We start from the raw sequence: 25,017 nt of genomic DNA on the forward strand, positions 1-25,017 counted from the left end.
AGTCTAAATCCCTCATTTTATAGATGAAGAAATTGAGGCCCAGGGAGGGTAGATGATTTTTCTAAAGTCTCACAGCTTACTAGGAAACTGTTAGGACAGGAGCACTAAACTCTTTTATATCCTGCCCCCCCCTTGAAGCCTATAGATTCCTCAGATTAATGTTTTTGTTTTGTTTTTTTTTGGAGGGAGGAAGGTGAGGCAATTAGGGTTAAGTGACTTGCCCAAGGTCACACAGCTAGTAAGTGTGTCAAGTGTCTGAGGCCATATTTGAATTCAGGTTCTCCTGACTCCAAGGCTTGTGCTCCATTCACTGTGCCACCTAACTGCCCCAGAATATTTTTAAATGCATAAAATAGATGGAGTAATAAAGGAAACCAATTATATTACAACACAGTTATTATATATATATACATATATATATATATATATTTTTTTTTTAAGTTCGCAGACCCCAGATTAAGAACTCCTACATTAGAGACAGGATTTGAACCCAACTCTTATGACTCCATAATCAGTCCTATTTCCATTTCCATCTGTTCTATTTCCATACCACACTGTCTTCCTACCCTGGTATCTAGACAGGGAAAAAGGATATTTCCTCCTGAATCTGGTGATTTAATTATTGTTCATAGAAGTACCTTTCTTCCTATGTACAACCAAATGTTTCTTTTTTAAGGACGTGAGAAAAAGCATTGATATGGTAATCTACTGGACATGACCCATATATACCTATATGCAGTAGTGTGCCATTAATGCTTAATAACTGGCTTTCTAGGATGCATTTTTAAGTTTAATATGTATTATTAACATTTTCTCCATCACTTTAAGTCTAGGCAATTAACAAAACAATAAATCTAGCCCTGATTTGTAGCATTTGTTATTTTCTGAGGTGTAAGTATCACAATGAAAATTTATCAACTTCCAAGGAGCCTGTTGGAGCTCATTTTAGTACACCAGAGCAGAGCCTGTATGCATGTATCTTGTCTCCCCTTGGACTATAAGCTCCTATAGGGCAGGAACTTTTTCCATTTTTGTCATCTTTGGATCCCCAATACCTCACACATGGTAGGTATTTAATTAATAAATACTAATTAATTGATTCATAGTGAACTGACATCCATTTCCCTCTCGTCAGGGAAAAAAGAAATTGCCTTTTTGTTCCTTGTCTCCAGTCCTTGGCATCTCAAAAGTCTGAGACAGGAAAATGAAATGGAGAGAAGAAAATGAAATGGAGAACTAAGCCCCCGGGGAGGTCAGGAGTAGGAAGAACACCAGCAAGCAAGAGCAGGGAAGGTCTCATTTTCCAAGACATTTCCTTGGGCCATACAAGTACCTTTTAATTAGGTTCATCTCTGCCATTTCCCTCTTGGTGTATAGCAGATTTCGGCTGTTTTCGAAGATGTCCTCAATCTGATCAGGCCAGAGGAACAATGTACTGTTCAACTTTATGTCCTCCACTGCAACACACAGAAACTAAGTTATATGTATATACACTCCAAGAATTTAGGTCCCAGAAAGTCAGAAACTGAGTACACACACACACACACACAGAGACCACCCTCCCCCCCCCCTGCAAACATACACAATGCCCCTAAGTCTTGGTACAGTTTTAAACTTTAATAGGGATCTGTGTGTGTGTGGGGGGCTACTTGCAGTCTTACAAAATGAGTGGAGGTATCAAACTCAGGGTGGGAGGATTACAAGCAAATAGCAAAACTAATGAGTGTGGTCCAACCCAGATTAAAATGTATTGGGGGAATATTTAACAAAATAAAAATACAATTTTATTGTTGAGTTGTTTTTTCAATCATGTTGGATTCTTCATGACCGCATTTGGGGTTTTCTTGGCAAAGCTATTGTAATGGTTTTTCATTTTATAGATGAGGAAACTGAGGCAAATAGGTTTAAGTGACTTGCCCAAGGTCATATAGCTAGTAGGTGCCTGACGTCACATTTGAACTCAGGTAGATGAGTCTTCCTGGCCAAACAACCACTGCACCACCTAACCTCCCTAAAAATACAACACAGATAATGTTAATTTATGGTTTTCTGAGTCAATATGCCCCTCCATAGGGATACATTTCTATTTGACAGCACTGAGAGGCTGAGACTTGTCCAAGGTCACACAGCCACTATATGTCAGAAGTGAGACTTGAAGCCAAATTTTCTTGATTCTAAGGTCAAGCTCTTCATCCATTGCATCATTCTGCCCCTCAATAGAACTAAAGCTGATCAATGCAATAGAATAAGAGGTCATTGGAAGGAACTAATGAGGCAATGATGTGAGTTAGTGTTTCAGAACAAACTCATGAAGGTATATCTGCTGTTCTCATTTCAATAAAGACCATCACATCAAACTCCTGGGCTATATTCTATTTAACAAGTGAGAAGAGTAGAGCATGGAATCATTGAATTGAGGGTGTCAGGGGACTTTAAAGATGATATCATCTAACCCTCATTTGATAGGTGACAAAAATGAGGCCCAGAGTTGGAATGACCTGTCCAAGATCCCTGATCCTCTAACCCCAAATCCAGGCCTCTCTTCTTAGTGATACCTTAGAACATATGCATCACATAGGTAGCACAAGGAGACAGCAAAACTCTGGAGTGTGGCCTGAACCAGATCAAAATGCAATCAGTAAATATTTAACAAAATAAATAAAAATACAGTACAATATGGATAATGCTAATTTGTGGTTTTCTAAGTCAACATGAGGCCCACAGGGATCCATTTCTATGTGAGTTCAACACCACTACTTTTACAGTACAAGCTGCATAATTTCATAGACAAGAAATATTCTTGACCACTTTGTTTCTCAAACAGTAAGCCACCATGTGTTCACACATTACAAGGAAAAAAAGATATGAGTTACAATATTCTGGGTTACCTCACTGACTGTTTCCAATTTTGGACTAATTGGGAGAGGTAGAAGTGATGGTGAGGGGGAGAGATTAAGGTGGATGACTGATGTGTGTTCATATACATGTGAAACCCTGGACACACCCTTTCCCATAGGCATTGCCATGAAATCTGGAGGTACAGGCAGAAATGCCTGTGCCTAGGTAAACAGACATTACCTAGAATTATTAAATGCTTGTTGACTGACTGACAAAATGATCTCTACATCCCTTTCCAGGGCAGTTAGATGATGCAATGGATAGAGTGCCGGCCCTGGAGTCCTGGAACCCAGGAGGACCTGAGTTCAAATCAGGATTCAGACACTTAGTAGCTATATGACCCTGGACAAGTCTCTTAACCCAGTTTGCCTCAATTCCTCATCTGTAAAAATGAACTGGACAAAGAAATGGCAAAATCACTCCTATATCTTTGCCAAGAAAACCTCATATGAGGTCACAAAGAGTCAGAAACAACTGAACCACTATATTTTATATATAGGTCTTCATTTATATATGCACATATATACATATGCATATACGTATGTTCAATATATATACACATGTGTGTTTGTATATAATTGTGTATGTGTGTATATATATGACTTGGAGGTGATAAAGCAGATGTTTTTAATTATGTGATCCGTTGTAAGAATAACTTATTCTATTGCATAAAGAACTCCTGCTTTGGAAGTGACCTTCCCCCCAACTCTGGTCCTAAGTGGTGTAGCCAGGGAAAGAAGAGAAAAATATTCATGGAATCCTCAGTTTTCTTCCCTTTTAGTTTAATTTCTAAGAGTTATAGACTATGAGGCCTAGGGTGATGGTGATGGTATTGATGATGACATTTGGTGATAGCAATAATATCCATGAAAGGCTATGTGTTACAGTGAATAAAGAGCTGGCCCTGGCAACAGGAAGATGTAAGTTCCAGTCTTGTCTCTGATATACACACATGTCAGAAACAGAACATGTGTAAACATATGTGTTTATGTGCATATATGTGCACACACGTACAGTGCATCTACAGACACATGTAAACAGATATGCAAATATACATGTGTGTACATGTACATGTTTTATACCACTATAACTATATACATGTGTGCAGTGCACGAGCCATGCACATACATGCACACATGCACGCATACATATATATCTGAAGCACCAAAAGCTAAGGGACTTACCTAGCTTCTTTGCCTTCTGGTATTTCAGGTAAAAAATAATAATAATAACTAACAGTTATGTAGTATTACATACTATAAATTAAAATTATTATCTCATCTGATTCACCACAACCCTGGGAAACAGGTGCTATTATTATCCCCACATTACAGATGAAGAAAAGGCAAACAGTAAAAAAGTGGTTTGGGCAAAGTCACACAGCTACTAAGTGTCTGAAGCTGAATTTGGAATTGTTGCTTCCCAGTTCCCCTCTGTCCATTGCACCATCTGGCTGATAATTCTGCTCTGCATTGGTAGAGGAAGTTGCCTCATAGGAGTCTTTATACCAATGAAATCACAGGTCTGGACCAAAATGACAGTAACAGTAAAACAGCAAATACAATAACAACAACTAGCATTTTTTATGGTGCTTTAAGATTTGTGAAATGTTCTACCCATATGATCTTATTTAATTCTCCCTAAACTAAGCCCATTTTACAGATGAGGAAACTGAAGCTGAAAACTTATAAATGTTGTCTGGGATCACACAGTCAAAAAATATGTGAATCAGGTTTTAAACCCAAGCCTTCCTGATTCTAAGTCCCATTCCCTATTGCAAAGTCAGCAAACTATTGCCAAGGGCCAAATCTGGGCAGCTGTTTGTTTTTTTATGTCCTGACAGCCAGGACTGTTTGTTTTTTTTTCTTTTTTGTCTACATTTTAAAATAAGTAAAACTTTATTTTAAAATATTTTTTAAAATGCTAGCTTGCTGTATGAAAACAAATGTAGGGCAGGATTTGACCAATTCTATTGCACTGGTTAGTTCGGTATATGGACCCCTGGTGGTCCCCAGACCCTTTCTGGGGATTACTGAGAGGTCAAAACTATTAAGACATTATTTGCCTAATAAAATACTTTCTCTTTTTCCAACTACATATCTGTCCGAGGCTAGATTCTCTTCACAGATTTCAACCAAAACAATATATGCCACAGAATGAGTATGGAAGCAGACTGAGCATCCAACTGTCTTCTATTATGCCTATTAAATCTATTAAAGAGATTTGCAAAAATATGTAAAACAATGCCACTCTTCGAACTAATTTTTTTGTTTGAGAAAATAGTTATTTTTCATAAAAACATTTAAAGTAATCCAAAATGGGATTATTATTTTTCGATGAACTGATAAATTAAAATTTAAAAATCCATTTTAATGTCTAATGTGGTAAACATCAATAGATGTAACCCACATAAACAAAAAGTCTTTGAGGTCCTCAATAAATTTTAAGAGTGTGAAGAGGTCCTCCAAACCAAAAAGGTGGAGAACTATTACTATGGATTCCTTCAAATCCCACCTAAAATCCCACCTTCTTTCAGAAACCTTTCCTGTTCCTACTTAATGCTACCATCTTCCATCTCCAATTTATTCTGTATAGATCTTGCTTGTACAGAGCTGTTTTCATGTTGTCTCTTCCATTAGACTGTGAGCTCCTTGGGAGCAAGGACTGTTGTGTTGTTTTTTAACCTTTCTTCGAATTCCTATTGATTAGCACAGTGCCTGACCTATAAAAGGTGCTTAATGGATATTTCTTAACTGCTGCAAGGTGGGGAGAATGCAGGGCCTGGAGTCAGGAAGACTCATCTTCCTGAGTTCAAATACAGCCTCAGGCACTTCCTAGCTTTGTGACCCTGGGCAAGTCACTTTCTGCCTGTTTGCCTCAGTTTCCTCATTTGTAAAATGAGCTGGGGAAGAAAATGGCAGTATCTTTGCCAAGAAAACCCCAGATAGGATCATGAAGAGTCAGGCATGACTGACCATGACTGAAGAAGTCAGTTGAAAGATAAAGGAACAGAACCAGAGCAGTGAATCACCTAACCTGTTATATAATGATGACTATTATATCATGATATCATATCACATATGACTATCACATCATACAGTGTTCATTGGCTGCACAGTCTCTTGACTCCCAATTGGTCGCTCTTCTACTATTCCCTGGGACTTCCCCTTGATTTCAGTGGGGCCCAGTTCTCTTGGGATGGTACAGATTGAATTAGATGCCCCATTATAGCATGTCTGCTATGATTCAGCCATGGGCTGACTCTCTATCCTTTAAAAATAAATGTGTTGGGTATTGATTGGACCTACTGGGAAGATCAGCATAGTTCATTAGGAACTCCAGCCTCCAAGCAGCGTCGGATATCTGCCTCCTTAGCCTGAATACCGTGACCTCACTGGCCTTCTTTAAGAAGGCAGTGAGAAATACCATGTCCTCAGTGTTGGCAGGGATCTCGCTGACTTTGTCTGCGATCATGTTGTACTGGTTGCAGAGGCTAGAAAGGAGAAAGCAGAGAAGGGGGTCACTAGCAGTGGCAGCAGATGCCAGAAGTGCTATTGAAGATCTGTTTATTCTGCTGGGGAAGAAATATACTGTTCTGTCTCATTCTTTAGAGGATTTATTTATTTCCACCCCTCCCCCCAAAGGTGATTTCACTGTTTTAGGGAACTCATGATAAAAGAAAGTCTCTCCACCAAATCATGTCAATACCTCTTCTACAGAAAATTTGGTTAGAGAGCTCCTGAGGCACTGGGGGAGGGGAGAGGGAGAGAGGGAAAGGAATGAGCATTTATTAAGTACCTCTTGAGCATTTATTAAGTACCTCTTGTATGCCAAGCTCTGTGCCAAGTCCTTTACAAATATGATCTCATCTGGTCACTAGGAAACCAAGTGACTTGTCCAAGGTCACAGAGCCAGTATATGTCAAAGGCAGTCAAGTTTTTCCAGCTCTAAAGTCAGCTCTTTATCTGCTTCATTACACTGCCTAACCTCTTAGAGGTTTAGAGTCTGAATATGTTACTAAAAGGAGGTTTCTCATAAATAAAATTGATTGAGCCAAACAGAAATCGTTAAACATTTTCTGTATTGATAGTGTGCCTACTTGGGGTCTCTGATACTGTGAAATTCCTTCACTTAACTGCTTTGCATATAAACATTATGAACAATGCATTCAGTCAGATTCCATAGTTCCCCCTTTCATTGTTTCCTCTAGAGAGTACACTGTGAGTCCAACTTCTGTAAAACCATCAGGAATACATTTATAACCAAGCTAGTAAGAAAAGAAAATTCCAGAGTCCAATTCTTTCCAAGTAATTGAGATCAATGACTAATGTCATGTGTTGTTAGATATTGAGTGGAGATACAAAAACAACACACACACACACACACACACACACACAATCTTAGCTCCCTACCTCAGAGGCATTTACAATCCTAATAGGGAACAAGAAGATGGCATTAGAACACTTCTGGAGAAGACATCAAAAATGGCCCAAACCAATAAGGTAAAGACCAGTCCTGTGAGAGTGTTGGCAGGGTTATGTAAGGTGAAAATCTGAGCCTGTTTTCTGAACCTAAATGAAGTGAATCACAAATACACAATGGCTTGTTAAATTTGGGTTATTCTCCACTAAAAATCAATATGCCAGACAGATTGTATGACATCACTCTCCTGGGTAGTTCTTGAATCCTACTAGGTGTCATTCTATGCAGGAGAAAAAATACATGTGAGAACCCAGCTTCCTACATGCCATGCATTACTAAATGATTTGAAAAGTCTTTACCCAGGAAAAGTTCAATCCAAAAGACGACTTGAGCTTCCTTTGAAAGCACTGCCAGGGGAAGCTAAAGGCACAATGGATAAAGTGCCAGCCTTGTAGTCAGGAGGAACTGAATTCAAATCTGACCTAAGACACTGACTAGCTGTGTGACCTCGGACAAGTCACTTAACCCCAATTGCCTAGAAAAAAAATACAGACTGACACCAAAGTGGGTAATTTGGGTAAAGAGAAGTACTATAGATTTAGAAGGGACACTAGTGGTCACTGAACGAAGTTCCCTCATTTTATAGATGAGGACACTGAGACACAGAGAAGTTAAATGACTTACCCAGAGTCATATAGGTAGCCAATATCTAAGGAAGGATTTGAACTCAGGTCTTTCTGATTCCAAGTCTAGCACTTTATTCATTGTACCATCTAGATGACATGGAATTTTTTCCAATTTTCCTTCTCCCTTTCCCTATTCAAAACAGAAAATCTCATCCCATTCTCCCCCTACATCTAAGTTTTAGCCTGGATCTTTGAGTTTCCCTGATATCTTAACATGGGTGCAGAAGCCACAAGAACTCCAAGAAGTCCAATATGAGTAATAATAACTAACATTTATATGGTGCTTACTATGTGACAGCATTGTATAATTATTATTTCATTTTGATCCTCATGAAAACTCTGGGAGGCAGGTGCTATTATTATCATCTCTATTTTACAGATGGGGAAACTGAGGGCAAATAAAGGTAAAGTGACTTGTCACAAAATTGTCTGAGATTGGATTTGAACTCAGGTCATTGTGACTATAAGCCTGTCACTTCTAGCCACTAAGCCACCTATATAACCTAGATAGGTCACATCATTCCCCCTGTCCCCCACTCCTAATTGATCCATCTATACAAATCTTCACAATAATTTCTCTACAAAGAATAAAAACCATACTTGGTATTTTGCTCTCGGTTTTCATCAACTTGGAATTGAATCAGCTGATCTATAAGTTGTTGGGTCCGATTACAGAGATTCTCATTTAGTGCTAAAGCATCAAGACAGAACAGGGCCAAAGGTACCGTGATGTGCATGGATGCAATTTCTCCTTTCAATTTCTTCATGTTGTCGATGTACTGTGGGGAAGAGGAAGCATTCCATGGCTTAGTGGGCCCTCCAGGAATAACAAGCAAAGTGCTGATCATTTGGCAGGCACTACAAAAGCATTTATTGCTGGGTAGATTGGGGTTGGTGTCATTAAAATGCTCTAGGTAAAAGTCAGACTCACCTCCACAAAATCATCAAGGTCGTGGACTTTTGAGAGAAAAGATTTGATATCTTGTTTTGCAGCGCCATCTAACAGATTATTATATTTTTGGTACACATCTAAGTATCTTCCAGGTTGAATAACAAAGAAACAAACACACAATCAACACACACACCTCAAGGTCAGCAGTGATTTACTCCCAACCACGACTACCCACCCTAAAAAAAAAAAAACCAACAAAAACTAGCAAAGAGAAATTCTTTGATAAGTAGAACTGATGGATCCATACTAGGTTATAGGATTCAAGACCAAGACAACTTACTTTCTGGGACCTATTTGGTTTTTTTCAAAAACCTCTTCTGTTTGTTTCACAAAATCTGAAACTAGCATTTCACTTGGACAGACGGTCCCAAGAGTCATATTATCTCCTTGGAGCTCTGGAAAAAGGTTTACTTCTACCTAAAGAACATAAATGGGACTGTGTTTTCACAGAGAATGGGAAGTAATCACTTTGAAATGTTATCTCCTATAATGCACTCCTCTGCTAGGAATGATCTCTGCATTTTTTTTTAATCACTTTACCCTCTTTGGAAGTGGACTGACCACTAACTTTCCTTGAAAGAAATCTTCTTTAAAGAAAATTAGGTCAAACCCAGCAGCTGGACAAAGGGGAAGAGAAGAAGGGAACAAGTATTTATCAAATTTCTACTATACACACATTATAAATATTATCTCATTTGATCCTCACAATAACCTTGGGAGTAATAATAATAGATAACATTTATATAGGGCTTATTTACTATGTGCTAGGCACCATGCTAAGCAGTTTACAAATATCCCCTCTTTTAATATAGAGCTTAATTATGCAAATTTTATCAGATAGCTATTCAAATAATCATAAATTAGAATGTGATAAAATGCATGGAAAAAATCCAAACAAGGTGAAAGGAGGAAGAAACCACTTCCAATTTCACTTAGAGAGAGGATTAACCAGATAGACTCCTTGGGAGAATTAATACATGAGTTTCCATTTTGCCCAGAAAAAGAAGAAACAAAAACCAGTGTATGAACAAAGTAGTACGGGCTAAGGCTGGAGAGGTAGCTCAGAGGCAGATCATAGGGAGCATTGAATGTCAGGTTGAGGAGTTTGCATTTTATTGGGAAATAGCAATGTCCCCAAGATGTGAAATAATAGATACCTGTCATCTGATTAGCAGGAAAGAGAAGAGAAAGAGGTGAGAAGTTTCTAGAAATTTCACTTCTACTTAAAATTTTTCCACAGATAATAGCTGGAGGAAGTTTCTATTTTCCACTTCCTTTCCTCTATAAGGAGACCTTTCCCCTCCCCTGCTTCTAGTTCCCTTTTATGTATGGTCTTCCTCCATTAGAATGCAAGCTCCTGGAGGATAAGGGATGGTCTTTTTTCTTTGTTGTATGCTGGGAGCTTAGCACAGTCCCTAGAAAGCAGTTAAGTGTTTAATAAAGGTTCTATCTAATCTAATCTATCTGTCTGGTTGTCTAGGTCTCTGAGGTAGAAGATGGGACTACTTAGAAGAGGAAGGGAATTTTATGAACTACTAAGTTCTTTGGGATATTGTGCTTATGCAATGCAGTAAAATAAAAGCTATCCTGAATCTGATGTACATTGTTATCTTTACTGCCTGCACAGGACTCATCTAAGGGAAACAGAAATGTGAGCCATATTCTGAGTTTCCCAGAGGAAATTCTTGGTGGGAACAAAACAAATCAAAGAAATATCATTTGAAAGGCAATTCTCCAAGATTGAACCTGGTCCATGAAAGCCTAGAGATTGGGTTCTAGGATACAGGTTACATAAAGATGAAAGTGGCAATGCTTGATAAATCCATAGACCCCTTAAAATAACTCCAAAGTCAATCCAGGAATCTGTGGGTTGGAGTTACATCCATGCTTTAGCAGAAATCTGTTAATTATAGAACAACTTTAGCTGAACAAACTATCACCATATTGAAAAAATAGGCTGAGAAAACCCCATAAAATGACTGGAAGCCTCCTAAAAAATCAATCCTCATTCAGTTGCCACTAAAAGTCAAACAGGTGGTTTGCAACGGCAGGTCACCCCTTTGATTTCCACCAATAAGAAAGTCAGAACTCAGAATATTGCTTCTAAGCAAGTATAAAGAGAAAAGGGAATTTTGCAATATCATGTAATGACTACATTATGTTTTGTTTATTCCAGTGCCTAGTAACTTCTATGAATGAACAAAATACAAGTTGCTGTCCCTATTAAAGAAGGAAGTAAAATGGTTAGAGGAGTATCTCCCTACTCTCCAGGTGTGAGGTCCCAATCGGGGAAAAGCCATGAAATATAGTAATAAGTAAAAACCTGTAAAAACTTAAAACTCTGTGAAAAGTGGAAATCTGTTAAAAATCATAATACTGAATCATAACAGACACTGAGTCATAACTTAAGATACCATGACCTATGAAAGCCATAGAAAGAATAGTGACCCATATGTGACTGGTACATGATCAATATACAAACTTACCTTGGCTTACCTCCCAAGTTCATTGCTAAGCAGAAAACCAAAAATATCCACCAATCAGTAGTGAGGCACTCTCTAGCTCCTACTTCCTTTGTCTGTTTTCTATAATTACCATGGGAATTTTGGGGGGGTTCTTTATAGGGGATCCACTGAACTGTCTGCCCCAGAATGCCTCTGTTTTGTAAGTATTCAAAATGATTGATGAAACTACTACCTGAAATCAATCTGGAGATAAAAGAACAACCCACAGTTATGGGGGAAGTACAGGATTCCCCAGCCAGGGGATTTCCAGATCTTACACTATGTTATCAGTAAGAAAGTAGTACTTCTTTTTTGTTTGTTTGCTTGTGCTTTATTTTTTTTTTCTTTTTGTAGGGCAGGGCAATTGGGGTTAAGTGACTTGCCTGAGGTCAAGGGGCTAGTAAGTGTTAAGTGTCTGAGGTTAGTATGAACTTCAGCAGCTGACTTCTGAATCTATTAAGCCCTCATTTTTCTCTTGAGATCCACCATTACTGGTTGCCTGCTGGACATCTTAATGTAGATGTCCTAAGGCATCTCAAATTAAATATGTCTGAAACATAATTCATTATCCCTGAACCCACTCCTTTTCCTGACTTCACTGTTTCTGTTAAGGGCATCACAATTTTTCCAATGACTTAGATTCACAACCTTGGAATCAGTCTCCATTTTTTAATCTACCTTACTCTCTTTATCCAATCCAATCAGTTGTGAAGTGTTGTCAATTCTATCTCCATGACATCTCTTGCTTCTGCCCCCTTCTTTCTATTCACATAGTTAATTAACATTTTGGTCCAGGTTCTCCTTACTTCTTTCCTGAACTATAGTAATAAGTCTTCTTTAAAAAAAAAAAACCAAAATATTAATTTTATCTTTTAATTAACAAACATTTATCTTCTTTCCCTCCTTCTACCACTGGGGAAAAAAAAGAAAATTACAAAACCTTTGTAACAAATATGCATAGTCAAGCAAAACAAATTCCTACATTGTCCATGTCAAAAAATGTGTGTCTCATTCTGCATTTCAAGTCTCTCTCTTCTTTGTCTAGAAGTGAATTGATGTATCTTCATCAGTCCCCTGAAATTTTAGTCAGTAATTACTGTAGTGGCCTTCTGATTGGTCTCTCTGTCTTCAGTCTTTCCCCTCCCCAATCCATCTTCTAATCAGATGCCAAATTGATATTACTATAGATTATGTCCAAATATGTCATTTCCCTGATTAGGAAGCTTCAAAGTTTCCTTAGGATAAAATATGAATTCTTTTGTTTGGAATTTAAAGCCCTTCCTAATTCATCTCTAAATTATCTTTCTAGACTAACTTCATCAAGAATGAAGAAATCCAATGTGAAACCATAGGAAGTAACTACTTATGTCTTAGAGCTGCACAAAAAAATAAATCAGAAGCCCAGGGCAGTAGATAACAAAACAGGTACAAAGTCATCACAGACAAACAGGACAGTGCCTAGTAATAGCACCAGAGATGAATAGAGATGATTGTAGTCAAGTTAATAGATAATGAGTTTTATTTCAGCTTTGTTGAGTTTGATATGCTCTTATAAGATATCCAGGTTGAAATGTCCAGTGGGGCTCTGTTCAGGAGGCAGGGAAAGTGTGGGACTTTCAAGAGAAAATGGAGGTGGGGTGGGGTGGGGTGTGTGTCAGAATTCTTTGGGAATAGGGTATAGGGGAAACTAGATGTCATTGACCAGTGCAGCTTGGCAGCAATCAGACCAAAATAACCCAGGTGCCTAGGGGCTAAAAAATCTCTACCACTCTGTCCTGAGATGCCATAGAGGGATTTGAAAACCTAGTACTCTGAACTTCAAGCATCCAGAGGGGCCTGACCTCCGGAGGTAGAAGTAAGTGAAGGAATCCAGGTGATCCGGGGTGAGACCAAGCAGAAATGACTACCTTTATAGTCTAAAAGTTGGAATGGAGCCCAGCCCAAGAACAAAGCCCTTGTTCAGGAATGAAAGCTAGAGAGATGAGTAAACCAAAGAAAACAGTCACCAGTACAAATTTGCTTTAGATCTAGAGATGCTCCAAAATCTAGTACAGAAAGGAGAATGTAAGCAGAGACTTGGGGGCAAATGGATCTTTTTTATAAGGACTATATAAATATCTAGAAGAACTAAAACAGATAAGAAATAAATATTCTGGAGAAAGAATTGGAAGGAAAATAAATAGAATAGGAGAAAAAGTAGTAAACTTTAACAAGTAATAGACTCCTTGAAAACTAGGATAGACCAAATAGAAATCAATGACTACACAAGAGAGCACAAAATATTAGAACAAAATCAAAGACGGAAAAAATTAAGAAAATGTACATTATCTGACATTTTTAAAAATCAGGTAGAGAGATATTCTAAGAATTATGAGTTGTAGTGTTAACATTTTAATAAGGGAAGAAGAAAAAAGTGACCTTTTAGATCCTTGGTGTATCCAAAGGGTATTGGGGGAGATAAATAAGAAAAACATAGGACCGAAGGATAGATAGGTTCTGTTTTGAGGGTTTTAAGAGGGGCAAGTGAATCAAAGGCAAAAGGAATACACTTGTTTAGGAAGAAGGGGTAGAATTTGCTATTTTTCATAATTGAGGCCCATAAGAAGATGTACCCCATCTCATCTAATAAACATGGAGGAAGAGGTAAAAGGAGTGAACATCAGACAAACCTTACTTTTAGTCTCTGAAACAGACAAAGCAGGATTGAATACGTGCACAAATATATTATTTGGTGCAACTCAACAGGAAAAACAAGCAGAGATGAGCTTTTAAGAGAAGAAAGTATTTGCAAGCAAGTCAAATTTACTTATCCTGAAAGGAGGGTGGGATTGAAAGGGTTAAAAAGGAATAGAAACTAATGAAGTTTTTATCTGTTGGGGGTGGGATAAAAAGAAAAAGAAGAAAATAAGTAGAATCTAAGGGGATTAGGGAATTGAAAAGGGAAAAAAGAAAGGAGTAGAGTCTAAGGGTTCCCATTCATTGGAAAATGACTGAACAGTATGTTACATGAATGCAATGAAAAATTATTGCACTATTTGATAGAGACAATTTCAAAGAATTCTGGGTAATATGAGCTAAGGTAGAATGAAATGACCAGAACCAGGAAAAGAGTTTATATAAGAACAACAATAAGGTACAGGAAAACAACTTTGTAAAACATAAGAGCTCTGATCAGTGGTATAACCGATGTCTCCCTCCAGAGGACCTATATGGTACCCATTCTCATAGCTGAGATATATTCTACTACAAAGTGATCATCATTAACTCTGGTAGTAAGAAAAGTGGCTGGGTGGGAGCACATTAAAGACAGTTTTCACATCTCTCCTAAATCTGTCTTCCCCAGATTAACATCCCTTCCTCTTCCAGCTAATCTTCATTAGGTATGGTTTCCAGGCTCCTCACTGTCTGGTAACATCATCTGAGCCTGCTTCTAACAGGAAAGAATAGGACAATAAAGGAAGCAGTAGTCATAGATTTTGCTAAAAGGAGGAAGTTCGGGATGTATGGTCCAGGAAAGCAAAGGACTTCCTCTACTACTCCCAATAATGCAGATAAGCATAAAGTAGTGGATAGAATGTTGGAATTGGAGTCAGAAAGACCTGGTTTCAAGTCCTTCTTCTGATACTTAGTAGCTATTTGACTCTGACAAGATGCCTAACCTCTCTGAGCCTCAGGTTCCTAATCTGTAAAATAAGTATGTTGGACTAGATGGTCTATAAGGCTCCTTCTAGCTTTAGATCTATAATCTATATATAATCTCAATTTAAGAGACAACATAGACCAAAAGTATATATTTAAGAAAGACTTCAATTCATGAAGAATATATCCATAATGAATAATTAAAGGAAATTAGAAATACTCTTGAGAGGAGTATTTCTAACTTCCTTTCTAATTTCCTTAAATCTGCACCCCACTAAATATCCCTTGGTGCCATCATAATGTCTATTTCTTGGGTTCTCTTATGTTCCAAGAAGTCTTTCACCTTAGTTGGCATATGTCCCCATCCCCTCTCTATGAATCGCACTATACCTTAGGGATATTTTCAGAGTTCTTAATGATTTCCATGAAGCAGTTGTATATTAAATCCCAGCATTCCTCGAAAGGTGGATCAAAGGTAATCATTGGTTCTTCCACTTTGAGTTTTATGATGATTACTTGAGGGGTAAAAAACTCCATCTCTTGATAAGGGTGATCAAAATCATTCCCATCCTCAAAAGAGAAAAAAAGAATAATAATTAGAAAGTGAGAAATCCTGGAATTAAGACTAAGAGAATAGTAGCTATTGGCTTATGCTTCTTGAAGTTGGTGTGAGAACCCAATAAGGAGGTGATCACCTCAGTTTAGGCAGGAAATTCACATTGGCTTGACAAGTTATAAGGAATACTTGGGGCTAGTCTCAAGCCATTGTACAGTAAAAACTTTGCAAGTGATTTTTTGGAGGAAAGGGGAAGAAGGTTGCCAATCACTCCTACCTTCCACTTAATGAAAGTTGTACTTATCAATGAACTCCCATATTAAAATATGCCTGCCATATTTCTATGTGGCAGTTGGAAAGTCCTTATGAAATAGTCAGACTTAGAGAAACCATTGCATGATGTTCTTACTACATTTATTACATCCAAAAGATCAGCTCAGTGTCCACTTGTACCTTGTGAATCATAAAAAATTCGACAAGGTCCTTCAATGAATTAATCACTAACTCCCGGAGCTGTAGGGACATGAAGGAAGCCACTGAAGCAAAATACTCCTCAATGATTCGAGAGGATTCAAAGTCACTCTTGGGAGCAAAACGAAGCCAATGATCCTTCTGTGAGATGAAATGCTGAGCACAGGTGGGAATCCACCTGCAAGGACAGAAAGGCAACCTGGGGTGAGATGCATATTTGAGCTCTGGGGTCCTTCTTTATTCTCTGTTGACCTTTCTGCCAAGGAAGATGGGGGAGGGAGATCCTAGAGAATTGATTAGAACAGGTAGGCCCTTTTCCCACTCAAATAGCTTCATCTATCAGTTATCTCAAAGTTTCCTCAAGCCATGACTCACAGGGTGGCTAGGTGGTGCAGTGAATAGAGCACCAGCCCTGGAGTCAGGAGGACCTCAGTTCAAATCCGTCCTCAAACACTTGATCACACTTACTAGCCGTGTGACCTTGGGCAAGTCACTTAACCCCGATTACCCTGCCTTCCCCCTCAAAAAAAAAAAGAAAAAAAAGACATGATTCAGTGCTATCTCCTACAGGAGACCTTTCCTCAACCTCTCAGTTGTTATATTCTTTCCTTCTAGAAATTAGCAGTTTAAGGGGCAACTAGGTGGTGCTAGAACACCAGCTCTGGAATCAGGAGGACCTGAGTTCAAATTCAGCCTCAGACACTTAATACTAGCTGTGTGACATTGGGCAAGTCCCTTAACCCCAATTGCCCTGCCTTCTTCCCTCCAAAAACACACACAAAAAGAAATTAGCAGTTTAATTATTATTATCATTAGTAATGGTAGGTACTATGGAGAATACAACAGATGCAGAAGATGTGAATACATCTCAAGGACCTCGAGGAATTTATACCCTTATTGGAAAGATGTATTTGCTTATTTGCATACATGCTGCATCCCACCAATAGAATGTAAAGTTCTTTAAAGGACAGGGACTTTTTTTTTGTTCTGATCTTCGTAATCCTTAGTGCCTTGCATATACCCAAGGACAGGCAGTGAGCCTCTGATTTCACTGGCATAGGGAACTTCCAGGTGGCTATCTTATCATCTTAGAGAGCAGCCTGGAACAAAGGCATCAAATAAGCTGCTTGTGCCTGCATATACATACTTCAGTACTCCCAAGTGCCAAGGGAACCAGATTAAAATACAAGTGGGAAATATTTAATAAAATAAATAAAAATACAATAGAACATAATGTTAGCATGTAGTTTTTTTTAAGCCAATATGTAATCTGCAGGGATCTGCTTTACAGCCAGCTTTCTATCCACCTCATCATGCTGCCTCTCTCAGGAACATAGTGGACACATAAGGAATGTTTTTTAATTGAACCTTCTAACCAACTTTACCCATTTGCCCTTTCCCAAGAAAATAAGTGAGATCAGTATTGAAAAGATACTTTTCCTACAGTATCGCCCACATGGCCAGGACTATTTGGTAAAGTACGCTGAATAAGAAATGTAAATTTTTTTCTTCCCAACCATCAAACAGAATATGTTACACCACCTCACCTCCCTTTTACCCTTCCATCCAGTAAAACTGCACTCCTGGCTGCTCCTCAAACAAGACACTTCACCTCTCAGTTCAGGGCATTCTTCTGTGGCTGTCCCCCATGTCTGGAACATTCTCCCTCCTTGTCTCTATCTCCTCACTTCCCGAGCTTCCTTCAAGTTCCAGCTAAAATCCCACCTTCCATAAGGCAGGCTTTCCCAGTTTCTCTTAATTCTAATGTCCTCCCTTCATTGATTATATCTACTGTATCCTGTATATGTTTGGTTTGTACATAATTATTCCCATGTTGTCCCTCCCATTAGGCCATGCGCTTCCAAAGAGCAGGGTCTGTCTTTTACACTATTTGGTATCCCCAGTGCTTGTCATAGTACCTAACATTTAGAAGGTGCTTAATAAATATTTATTCACTGACTGGAAAAAGGGAACTGAAATAGGGCTCCCGGCTCACAAAGGGAGAAAGCAGAATTAAAGGTGAAGCATTGCCCTCCTTTACCTTGAGCTCTTACTCCCACACACCCCTAATACATGCCCCCAATGCTAATTTTCCAGGGGAATCACTGCCTAAGCTCTTCCTGATATTCAGTGGATAGTATTTTTCTTGGTTCTGGTTGCAGTTACATATGTATTCTTACAATGGCTAAAAATGAATTGTCTTATAAACATTGGAAGCCTCCCTGTCCTTAGGATTCTGAGGTTAATCAATTGGGTGGCCAAAATACAAGAATGTTAAATATTCTGCATCACCAAGAAAGAACTCTGAAGTTTGAAAGTCAGTGATGGGAAATAGGTACTATAAAGGAAACAAATGGTGGGAGGGGTTTCAGGAGAAAGAACTTTTGTGAAAGTAAAAGAATAGATGGGAAGGAAAAATACAGAAAGTGAGTTAGCAGTGAGAAGTGTAAGAATGAGAATGATCAATATGAGGATCAATCAATGTAAGTACAAGGAGAGGCTAGGACTTTGCTGTTCAGCATTGAGGACCAGCATAAACTTCAGCTGATTCTCAATTTTAATTCCAATTGCTTCTGCCCCATTAATACCACCATTTAGAAATAATACTGACCTATCAAAAAGAATTTGACGAGCTTCAATGCAGTGCTGTTGAATGACTTCGAAAAATTCACTGGGTAATAGAGGCAATGGTCCTGCAAGTAATTCTGCTGTTCGAACAAACCTGACTCTACAATATCTATAAGAGAGAGTTTTTTTTTTTTTTTGGAAAACGTGTATTAGTTAAATTATATTTTGTAATCAAATTCATAGACCACAAATGAACTGAGTTTTCTACAGTTTTTCATTAAATGGGACTTAATGACTAATGATTATTTAAGAGGAACTTTAATATTAATTATATATATATGTATCTTATTTAAAGATATTTTGTTTTAATAAGTAAAAAAAATGTTTTTTACTTTCTCACCCCAACCCCTCCTTCGAAGTAAAAGAAAAGAATAGAAAAACAAAACTCATCACACAATGTATAGTGAATCAAAAAAATTTCCACATTGGCCATATCCAAAAAAATCTGTCTTGTTCTGCACTCTTAATCCTTCATCTCTCTATCAAAAGGCGGGAGTATATTTAATCATTAGCCCTCTGGAATTGAGATTGTGTGCTGATCTGAGTTCTTAATTCTTTTAAAGTTTTTGTCTTTACCATACTGTTGTCATTGTATAATGTACTCTTGGTTCTACTCATTTCACTTTGTATAACTTTGTACAAATCTTTCCAGTTTTCCCTGAAACCACCCCCTTCATCATTTCTTATAGTACAATAGCAATCCATCCTATTTATCTACCACAAATGGTTCATCAATTCCCCAAATTTATGATATCCCTTCAGATTTCCGGTTTTTTTCTCACCTCAGAAAGATCTGTAAATATTTTTGTACATTCTTAGAATTTTTTTGCTTAGGACAAATCAATACCTTAATCTACCATCCTAGTAATTTCCCCTCCTCCTTTCCCCCCTTTCCTTACTATTGAGTAAAATGCATTTCTGTATTCAACTGCATATGTGTGTTTGTATCCTTCCTTCTTTTGACCTGTTCAGATGAGAGTCAGATTTAAATGTTAGCCATTTCCCCATTTTCTCTTCCTTGTTTCTATTGATATCTACTTGTGAACCCTTATTATGGGAAAGAAAGTTAACCTTCCTTTTCCTTTCCCTTCTTTTTCTTTCCTAAATCTTGTGTGATTCTTTCTGACTGTTTGCAGTATTTTTAATTTGACCTTGAAACTCTGGATTTTAGCTAAAATGGTCCTGGGAATTATCATTTGGAAGTTTCTTTCAGGAAGTGACCGGTGGATTGTTCCTATTTCCATTTTGCCCTTTCATTCCAAGAGATCTTGCAGTTTTCTTTTAAGATTTCTTGAAATAGATTGTCTAAGCTCTTTTTGTTGCTGTCGCTCATGGCATCCAAATAGTCCAATGATTCCAATGTTTCTTAATTTTTTCTCCTTAATCTGTTTTTTAGTTAAGTTACTTTTGCTATGAAATTTTCTTCTATTTATTTTTCAAGCTTTTGACTTTGTTGTAATATTTCTTTTTGCCTTATGGAATCATTGGTTTCTAATTGATCCATCCTAATTTTCAGTTTTTTGCTTGGACCAAGTTTTACACTTCTTGTGTGTGACAAACTGTTAATCCCCTTTCCAATTCTTTCTTCCATAGCTCCCATTTCTTTTCCATTTCTTTCCTCAAATGTTTTCCTTCGATTCATAAAAAAAAGCATTTTAAACTCTCTATTAAACTCTTTCTTTGAATTCTTTTAGGAATTATAGTTGAAATTTTGCCTAAGCTGTATTTTTCTCTGAGACTTTGCTTGTAGGTGTTTTGGAGTCATTTTCTTCTGGGTTTGTGTCTTGAGCTTCCCTACTACCATATTAACTCTTTATAGAGGTATTCTTTTTTTTTGTTTGTTTGCTTATTAATGCAGTCTACTTCCTGACTTCAGACTTGATGTTAGGACTTAGTTCCATCATACTTTTGGAGAGGTTTGAGTTGCTCCTATTGCTGCTTTCCCAGGGTATTTATTGACTGTTGTGTTATCCCAGGATCGCAGGGACAGCTGGGAACCTACAAGCTTTCAGTGCTCCCAAAGAGGTATGATTCAAGGCAAAGTCTAATTGCTGACCCTGTGGCCTGATCTCTTCAAGTTCCCAACCTGGGTTTGGTTCTGATCAGAAGTAGAATACTTCTGGACTCAGCCCCTATAAGCAGGTAGGAAAGCTCTGCTGGTTCAGTGTGATGGGACTATAGGTTCCCCTAAAGTCTGGGATTCCTACCTTGATTGTCACTCCAGAGGCTTGATTAGATGCCAAAAATGAAAACCCCAATCTACTCCTGGGATCTGAGCTGAATGTCTGATCTGAATACCTTCCTTTCCTGATATGTGACCTATAGATTCCCTACCTGGGATGCTATCCCCATGGACAAGTCCCTGTTTCAGTTTACTCTGGATCTGGGAACCAAAACTGCAGTGGTCAACAAAGCTGCCAGTTGGCTCCTGTCCCCATTGCAGTGTTGCAATATGGGTCAGGTGGTTCCTGGTATGTTTCTGGATCCTCTTCTTGCCCTGGTATAAACCTTCTCTCTAGGTGCTAGTGTGCTCCAGCTAGGCCAACCCAATCTGCAGTGGCAGAAAACCTCTTACTTGTGCCAAACTTGACTGGACAAATGACTCACTGTGATTTTTTTTCCCCTGGATTTCCCATCAGGATTCCATCTGGCACATTTTCTAGGTTTGGAGGAATTTTTGTGGAAGAGAGCTTGGTTGTACTGCTACTGCTCCACCATCTTGGCTCTGTCTCCCACTTCATATATTTCATATCCTCCACTAAAATTCTGTTTTGATGCTATATTATGACATGGAGATGATACTACTAGGTTCTCAAAGGCTATGCTGATGGACTGTGGGCTCTGGTAGGGTTTACTAACCTGGAAAAGCTTCAAGTTCAGGTTTGGTGACAGTTCCTGTATCTTTTGCCCAAGGATTAGCCTTGCTAAACTCAGAGAGACTTATCATCTGAGGATTATTTGTATTACTTTGTATTTTGTGGTGTATACTTTATATATATGTCTGTGTGTGTGTATGTATATATATATATATATATTTTTTTTTTCTCCCGTGATAGAATGTAAGTTCCTTGCGGGCAGGGACTGATTAATTTCTATCTTTATATACTCAGTGTCTGGTACAGATAGAAGCTATTCAGTTTGCTCTTCCTCATTTACCCCCCTCATAATCTCAACATATTACTTGACCATTATGTCATATATCCCAACATATCACTATCTATTCAATCTTCTCTCTGGTCCCAGAGTAAGGGTTATTTTTTCTCCTCCCTAAAGTTAATCCTGATACCAGCTCTCCAGGTCCTATGCCTTCCTGACTCCCGAGGGATCTTTCTGAAATACATATACTCTAGGCAGTTAGGTGGTGCAGTGGATAGAGTGTTGGACCTGGAGTTAGGAAGACCCAAGCTCAAATCTGATCTCAGATACTTACTAGCTATGTGACTCTGGACAAGTCATTTAATGTCTGTTTGCCTCAGTTTCCTCATCTGTATAATGGGGACAATGATAGCACCTACCTCCCAGGGTTGTTATCAAATAGGATACTTGCAAAGTGCTTACTATCATCATAATGATCATATTTGCTCTCTTTTCAACCTCTATCCTCTCAATGGATCTTTCTTCTTTGCCTTCAAACAATGCAAAGGTCTTCCACTCTCAACCTTTGATTACTCTATTGCTCCCTCAAGCTGTGATCCTATTTCTTTCCCTTTCTGAACCTCATGCTCCTCATCTATAAAATGGAGATAACAAGACTTGCCTCACTTCCCTTGTAAGGTACAAATGTAAATGGATTTGAAAACTTTAAGGTGTTAATAAATGTCGCATGCCACAGTATAATGGAAAGACCACCTGGGAGTCAGGAAAATCTGGGCTCAAGTCCTGTCTGTCCCTTCCTACATATTGTGTTACGCTTGATAAATCTCTTAATCCCTTAGTGCCCCAGGAAGATCTCCAAGATTAGAAATTGTAGAGCAAGAGGTGATCTGTAATGATACAGTCCCCTAAACCAATCTCATGTCAGTTGTGAAGATGATATCAAATATTATTTGTACTTGCTGCTTCCGCTTCACTCCCTGCCCATTCCTTCCTAAACTCCTTATAATCTCACTCCCATCACTACTTCTTGTGTTTAGCACATGGTAGACACTTAGTAAGTAGAAAATGAATGGGTGTCTTACTCTGAAAACCACAACTCGTTTAGGATCAGCATCATGGGATTTACTATAAACAGATGCTCTTCATTCCACATCTTTGCAGCCTTATATTCTTTATACCACGGCACTGGTGCTCGAATTATTCTTTGAGGAAACACACGGGGGATGCTAGAAATAAAGAGTCTTTCTTTCTCCAGTGGATCCATCAGGATATAATCAACTATAACCAAGAGAACAAATACAATACTGTCAGAAATGCCCCAGTCCTCCACATCGCTATCTTCAACAAGAAATTCTTATTGGTTGCCCTCTTTGCTGGTAAAACATTCCTTCCTTTTCTTCCTCCATAATTGGTTTATTGACTTATATCCCCTGGCATTGACTAAGCTGAAACATTCATCCTGGGTATCTTCTTTTTTTCCTTTCCAGAGGGAGCTCAGAAGAAACAGGAGCAGATCTTTAGGGCTTAGAGTAGAGTGAACCTAAGACTGAACAATATTATAGAACCTAGAAAACAGTATCTTAAATATAGGGGGATGAAATATATTGGGGATGAATAAAATATCTATTGGGATAAAAAAAAATCTATTGATTGACTAGAGAACCCTTTAAATCGATTAGATGAATATGTTATAAGGGGAGTAAAATTTTGCATGAAATAAGCTGGATGACTACTATTTTACCTACATTGAAGGGTAGGGGGAGTTTACATGAAATAATATGGTAGAATGGAAAGACACTGAACTCTAGAGTGGGGCTTCTAAATCTAGGTTCCATGAACTTAAAAAAAAAATATATATATATATATATATATATGTATGTATGTATCTCTTGATAACGATTTTAATGCAAGATGTCCCCAAGCTTAAAACTGTACTGAAACTTTTGGAACAACCTATATTTTATAGTTTAAGCTATAATGGGCATAATAATAATGCTTACCTCAAAAAGTCATTGGAGGATTAAATGAGATAATATTTGGTAAAAGCATAACCTTAGTAGGCTTGATATAAATGTCTGTTTACTTGCTTATTCACCCTGTGTAATTGGCTTCCTCTGTAATCCTATGTATTTTAGTTTATTTAAAAACATTATTTTGAGAAGGGATTCATAGACTTCACTAGATTGCCAAAGGTGTCCATGACACAAAAGGATATTAAGAACTGCTGCTCTAGAGTCAGATAACCTGTGATCAAATCCTACCTCTGTGATCAAATCCAACCTCTCGTCTCTTGTTACCTTTGTGACCTTGGGCAGGTCATTTTATGTTTCAGAGCCATAGTTTCCTCATCTAAAAAAATCAGGATGCCGGACTACATGGCCTTTAATTCCTTTCCAGCTCCAAATCTGGAATCTATATATTTGTTCATTTCTTAATAAACTATACTCTTCAGTTCAAGTTGACAAGCATTTATTAAATGCCTTTTAGGTGCTAAGTATTGTGCCTAGACACCAGCAACACAAAAGAATGAAAGAAAATCAGTCCCTGCTCTCAGGAGGTTTATAGTCTACTCAGTAGAAGCAGCAGATACACAGATAAGTAGATAAAAAGTAATTTTGATAGAAGGAGATTTCTAACAACTGGGGAATGAGGAAAGTCTCATGTAGAAGGTCATACTTGAGCTGAGTATGGAGAGAAGTTAAGGTGAGATGGAAAAGTGCTCTAGGCATGGGCTATAGAGGCCATTCTCTGAGAGGAAATGTCTTAAGTCCCCAGATGAAATGGAAAACTCAGGGTGCTTGGTACGTGGGTAGTGTTTAGGTTATAAGTGCTCTAGGTCAGAATCAGAGAGGTTGGGAGCTTACACAAGGGGGGTGGAGGCAAAGGGAAGAAACAGAATCCCAGTATTCTGGTAGTGTTGGAGACAAGCTTCAAGATTGCCTAGAATGGGAAGGGTGGGATGCAGCCTGTGATCTCACTCTCTAAGTTAATCACCCCCTCCTTGGAGTCAGGTCACAGCCTGGAGGTAATTTTTGTCTCCATTTTGGAGTCCACTGTTCTATCTTATCAAGACTTTTTTGAATCTTGATTCTTTAATGTGTTAGCTATCTTTTCCAGATTTTTAACATCTGTTAATTTGTTAAATATATCTTCTATGCCTCATCT

General features: G+C 38.2%; 1 protein-coding gene across 1 annotated transcript in view; it reads right to left on the reverse strand.

The window, feature by feature from the left end:
- Positions 1 to 25,017, reverse strand: part of DNAH3 (dynein axonemal heavy chain 3) — a 184,783-nt gene that overhangs the window by 144,622 nt on the left and 15,144 nt on the right. Inside the window, exons 7-15 of the mRNA XM_069096531.1 lie at positions 22,935 to 23,130; positions 18,740 to 18,865; positions 16,111 to 16,306; positions 15,492 to 15,671; positions 9,239 to 9,375; positions 8,938 to 9,043; positions 8,607 to 8,785; positions 6,207 to 6,391; positions 1,334 to 1,457 (exon numbers count right to left, since the gene is read on the reverse strand). Coding sequence (XP_068952632.1) covers positions 1,334 to 1,457; positions 6,207 to 6,391; positions 8,607 to 8,785; positions 8,938 to 9,043; positions 9,239 to 9,375; positions 15,492 to 15,671; positions 16,111 to 16,306; positions 18,740 to 18,865; positions 22,935 to 23,130 — 1,429 coding nt within the window. The remainder of the gene's footprint in view (positions 1 to 1,333; positions 1,458 to 6,206; positions 6,392 to 8,606; positions 8,786 to 8,937; positions 9,044 to 9,238; positions 9,376 to 15,491; positions 15,672 to 16,110; positions 16,307 to 18,739; positions 18,866 to 22,934; positions 23,131 to 25,017) is intronic.

This window comes from Petaurus breviceps, unplaced genomic scaffold (assembly GCF_028583685.1).
Source record: "Petaurus breviceps papuanus isolate PSGF00001 unplaced genomic scaffold, PetGlider_PUasm1.0 229, whole genome shotgun sequence".
NCBI lineage: Eukaryota > Metazoa > Chordata > Mammalia > Diprotodontia > Petauridae > Petaurus > Petaurus breviceps.